We start from the raw sequence: 5000 nt of genomic DNA on the forward strand, positions 1-5000 counted from the left end.
AGTGTTTTCGTTAGTGGCAGGACGTTGGTGACTGCCTTGATGAGTGCCGAGGCAGTGATGACTAATGTTCTCTCCTCTGGATGTAGGATATACAACTGTAAAGACAAACTAATGAGTTACCTAAAAAAAAAAACATTATACTATTCCCTATATCTTTTTCACTTTTTTCAACAAATCAAAAAAATAAACTACTGTATAATATAAGCCCAACAGGTCAACCTCTAGCAAATTTTCCTAATATAATATCAGTACTAACTCCATTTCTCCTTACTAGTGTACCAATACAAATTAGTTTATCTCAAAAAAATCTTCAAAATAGTTTTCAATTCTTCAAAGGAAAAAGGCAATAACTATCTTGTGTGAATTGGTTGCCAAGCCTCATTCCAATATGCAGATCACTCTAAATATTATAAAAGATAATCAGAGACAATATTGACGTTCTGTTGCTTTTCCTATATTCTCTGAAACATAAATATAGGCATCAAAATAGCAGGAATCACTTAAATAATCCCATAATCCCAGCATATGAATACATACTATGCATGTATAGATATAACTCAGTTGCTGACAGTACTTAATACAATCTCTTCAAAAGTGTTGGAGAGCATATATAAAGATTAAAGTTATAGTTGAAACAAAGTTTTCTGACACTGAGGACTATAAGCCATCTAAATACCTGAAATGATTTACCTGCATCATGATTCTCACCTGGAGTCAAAAACCCAAAGTTATGACTGCTGCTCAATGCTCTGTGAACACTTTAAGTCAGCTGTTCTCTAACGTTTTGGTTTCATTTCCCCTCATGACAGATCATCATTACCCCTCCCCCCCTTCCTCTTTCTCAAGTTATGTGAAGTTCAAGGAAAGTATAATATTGAAATGCTTAATTTTTAACCATATGCTGCAGAGGATGGCACGTACATGCTTTAACTACAGTGAGCTCAGTATATCAATTGTATTTACACACTGATGGTCCACAAGCATTTAGTCACCAGTAAGTCAATCACTAGTCCAACCTATCTAAATTGTTTCATTAACTTTGTTAATAACACTATAATAATTGTAATGTCAATATAAAAAAAAAACAGGAATATCAATGTCAATAGAAAAAAAAATCCCCAAAACTCTAAGAACGGGATATAGACTATTAGCTGACTCCTTGGTGGCTGAACACTTGTTGAGCCATCCATGTGTTGAGACATTTCACAAAACAATACTACACTAAATATCACAATTTCCTGGCAGCATTGGGTTTATGCATTAGATTGTCACTAATGTGGAGGAGGGGGGTTCTGTGGCATAAATTTGATATATTTGGACAGTAGAGGAATTCTATGATACCACAATTATCACTATATGTTATGCAAAAGCATTCAGTAAAATTACCAAAAAAATGCAGAGAAAAAGGTTTCACACAATTACACACAAAAAAAACAAAAAAAAACAGGGATTTTGAAGTGTATCTATAGCCATGAACTGGCTATGTTCAAGAAACACTTATTTTGCCATGGTGCGCTCTGATTGGCTGCTAAGTCTGAGCATGCGCAACATCAGGCTTGCTGTGATTGGTTGTATTACAGCAGCAGGAGCATACGGATCAGTTGGAATCCTGGAATCATGGAGGTAACAGCATTACTGAAAATTAGTGATAAAATTTCAGACTTTCTTGAGATTGAAGCAGCCATAAAGCGCTTGGAGTTGGAGCACAGTATCAATTTGGTTAGGTTACGTTGAGTTACGTTAGGTTTGTTTGGCTTGGGCTTGGGCTTGGGCTTGGGCTTGGGCTTGGGCTTGGGCTTGGGCTTGGACTTGGGCTTGGCTTGGTTTAGGTCTGAATTGGTTTGGTTTGGCAAATGGCAAAATAGTCCAATAGCACTGCTATGCACAGTATCTGCATGTGGCATCCCCTGTATGTGACATCACAGCCATTGGCCAATCAGAGCACTTCACACCTGAATATTTCCCGAATGTTACCAGTTCACGGCACTATATCCACTACCAAAGGATTTTAGTCAGCTATTTCCTTGGTATGCTGCATATTGTCCCAGTTTACTTGTGTTATTATTCCTACCTCATTCCTATTATCAATTCAAAATCTCAAAAACTCACGTGTTCCGCACAAGTGACTCCAGCGATGCCTCCTCCTACCACCACGTAAGTATAATTTTCCACTTCTGCCATGTCAAAAGTTGCAGAAGAGAGGAGGCATCAAGTTGTTTTTCTTCTCCTTTCTTGTAATAGGGTTTTAATATTGTCTATATCCCCCGAATCCTCTTGTTTTGTACTTCTTGTTTCTTATATTATGTCAGTTAGTTTGGTTCTTTGTAGGAAAATCTTTGTAGGTCTCAATATGTAGTACTTTACTGATGATAGATGGTCTGCACCTGTAATCAGAAGATTAATATTAATATCGTGTATATTAGCTTATCTGAAGGCTTGTTTTAGTTTTATTCTTTGGGAATTGGATCTTGGACAGTGTAGCATTATATGTTCTATGGTTTCTTCTTGATTTCGGCATCATCTGCAGAATGGATAACTTTCCATTTTTTGTCTATAAATGTGTGATACAAATAAATGTGCTCGACGTCAAAAGTTATATCGCACTATGATAAATTATTTTGAAAAGGGTAAAGAGGAGTTAAAGATTAGAATAAAATGTGTTAGATGTCAAAGATTAGAGAATTTTATAGGATAGTATAGGATAGCGTAGGATTCATTGCCTCTGGGACACTTGCATGCCCAGTAATATTATTTTTGTTACAATGGAAGTAAGATAGAAATAAGAAAGAAGATAAGTAGAAGGAGAAATAGATAGAAGGAAGAAAGATAGAAGATAAGTAGAAGGAGTAGATAGAAGATAAAAGATAAGAAGAAGTAGATAGAAGAAGGAAGACAGATGATAAGTAGGAGTAGATAGAAGGAAGATAGAAGATAAAAGATAAGAAGAAGAAGGAGATAGAAGAAGGAAGGTAGAAGATAACTTTCTTAGAATCACTCGCTCTACCGTTTGCTTATATTTTTTTTCGTCTAAAAGAAGGCTATATGAAGCTGGACCTGAACCAAGTTTGTTGGTGCAGATCCATCTGTTCATTGAATCAGTACCACGGAATCCTCACTTCCTTCCTCCATGTCTCTCGTTTATCTTTTATTACCTGTTGTCAGTTGGGTTTCTTCCTTTTCCATCCGGATTCTTTGCTTTTCTGTTTGCTTTCTTCGTTATCACTTTCTAATTCTTCCCTTAAAAAAAAACTCTTTTAATTAGATATCAATCATAACGTTCTCCGGATCTTCATCGCCCTCAAACTAATAATAATAAAAAAAAAACTAAACTGTATCCATTAAATTGATAATTATGTTAGATTATCAGGGTCCTTGTAATGTGACGAAATGGTTGGTACTCGTCTGCCGCAGGGTTTGCGAGGGACCCTGAGTGTAATTGTTTACGTCAGAGGAGGCAGAGGGAGTTGCATTATAAAGGGAGATGCATATGTGTGTGTTTGTGTATATATATATATATATATATATATATATATATATATATATATATATATATATATATATATATATATATATATATATATATATATATATATATATATATATATATATATATATATATAATGTACATATATATATATATATATGTATATATATATATATATATATATATATATATATATATATATATATATATGCACGTGTGTGTGGTGCAGTTGAAATAAACCTTTTCCACGTATATATATATATATATATATATATATATATATATATATATATATATATATATATATATATATATATATATATATATACTTAGATGTGGTCGTGTGTTTATGTATATATGTGTGTGTGTGTGTGTGTGTGTGTGTGTGTGTGTGTGTGTGTGTGTGTGTGTTTGTGTGTTTGTGTGTGTGTGTGTGTGTGTGTGTGTGTTTGTGTGTGTGTGTGTGTGTGTGTGTGTGTGTGTGTGTGTGTGTGTGTGTGTGTGTGTGTGTGTGTGTGTGTGTGTGTGTGTAGATAAATACACATACACGTATACACACAGAGAATTTGTTTATATATATATATATATATATATATATATATATATATATATATATATATATATATATATGTGTGTGTGTGTGTGTGTGTGTGTGTGTGTGTGTGTGTGTGTGTGTGTGTGTGTGTGTGTGTGTGTGTGTGTGTGTGTGTGTGTGGATGTGCATACATACATACATACATATATATATATATATATATATATATATATATATATATATATATATATATATATATATATATATATATATATATATATGAAAATATATATGTATATATATATATATATATATATATATATATATATATATATATATATATGAAAATATAGCGTGAACACAAAGGTAAACAGAAATTAACAATGTTCGTTTTGTTAGTATTAGTATCATTTGTTTTTTGTTTTTCCTTCGGCTGCGTCCACGTGACAAAACACTGTGGGAACAATAAGGCTAAGTTGGGGAACTTGTTAAGTCGTTGAGGAACATTTTTTTTTTTTTTACAATCATACAACGCGAACAAACATTTTTAATTTAAAATTCAGACGGAACTTCCTTCAGACAAGACTGTGTTCACCACGTACGGCGGCGTCTTGCCTCCTGGCGGGGGCGCGTCCGAAGCAGATCCGCGCTTGAGGGTCTTGCGCGCTGCCCGGAGGACTGCTCGGGCTCTTGGGCGACTGCCCGGGCCTCCTTCTCGAGCCCTTCGACGAATTCCTCCGCGGAGTTATCCTCAACGCTCTCCTCCTCCTCCTCAGAAGTCTTGCTGGCGGAGGAGGCACCGCCTTGGCTCTCCTCCTCGCCGCTCTCTTCGTCCTCATCAGAACCTGCTGGCGCTCAGCTCGGCGTCCTCCTCGTCCGACTGAGCCCAACACTCCTGCCACGGCAAGTCCTAGGACAGCGAGCTCTTCGAGAGGAGTGACCTGACATCCTCAGCGAGCAAGTCGAAGTTTTCAAGGGCGT

The 5000-nt window shown here is 35.7% G+C and overlaps 1 protein-coding gene across 1 annotated transcript in view; it reads right to left on the reverse strand.

Moving 5' to 3' along the window:
- The window catches only part of Pyroxd1 (pyridine nucleotide-disulfide oxidoreductase domain 1), a 9855-nt gene extending 6430 nt beyond the window's left edge, over nucleotides 1–3425 (reverse strand). Inside the window, exons 1-3 of the mRNA XM_070119675.1 lie at nucleotides 3153–3425; nucleotides 2110–2384; nucleotides 1–95 (exon numbers count right to left, since the gene is read on the reverse strand). The exon at nucleotides 1–95 is cut by the window's left edge and continues 106 nt beyond it. Coding sequence (XP_069975776.1) covers nucleotides 1–95; nucleotides 2110–2181 — 167 coding nt within the window. The 5' untranslated portion in view covers nucleotides 2182–2384; nucleotides 3153–3425. The remainder of the gene's footprint in view (nucleotides 96–2109; nucleotides 2385–3152) is intronic.
- Between the last annotated feature and the right edge of the window lie 1575 nt (nucleotides 3426–5000).

Source organism: Penaeus vannamei, unplaced genomic scaffold (assembly GCF_042767895.1).
Source record: "Penaeus vannamei isolate JL-2024 unplaced genomic scaffold, ASM4276789v1 unanchor522, whole genome shotgun sequence".
NCBI lineage: Eukaryota > Metazoa > Arthropoda > Malacostraca > Decapoda > Penaeidae > Penaeus > Penaeus vannamei.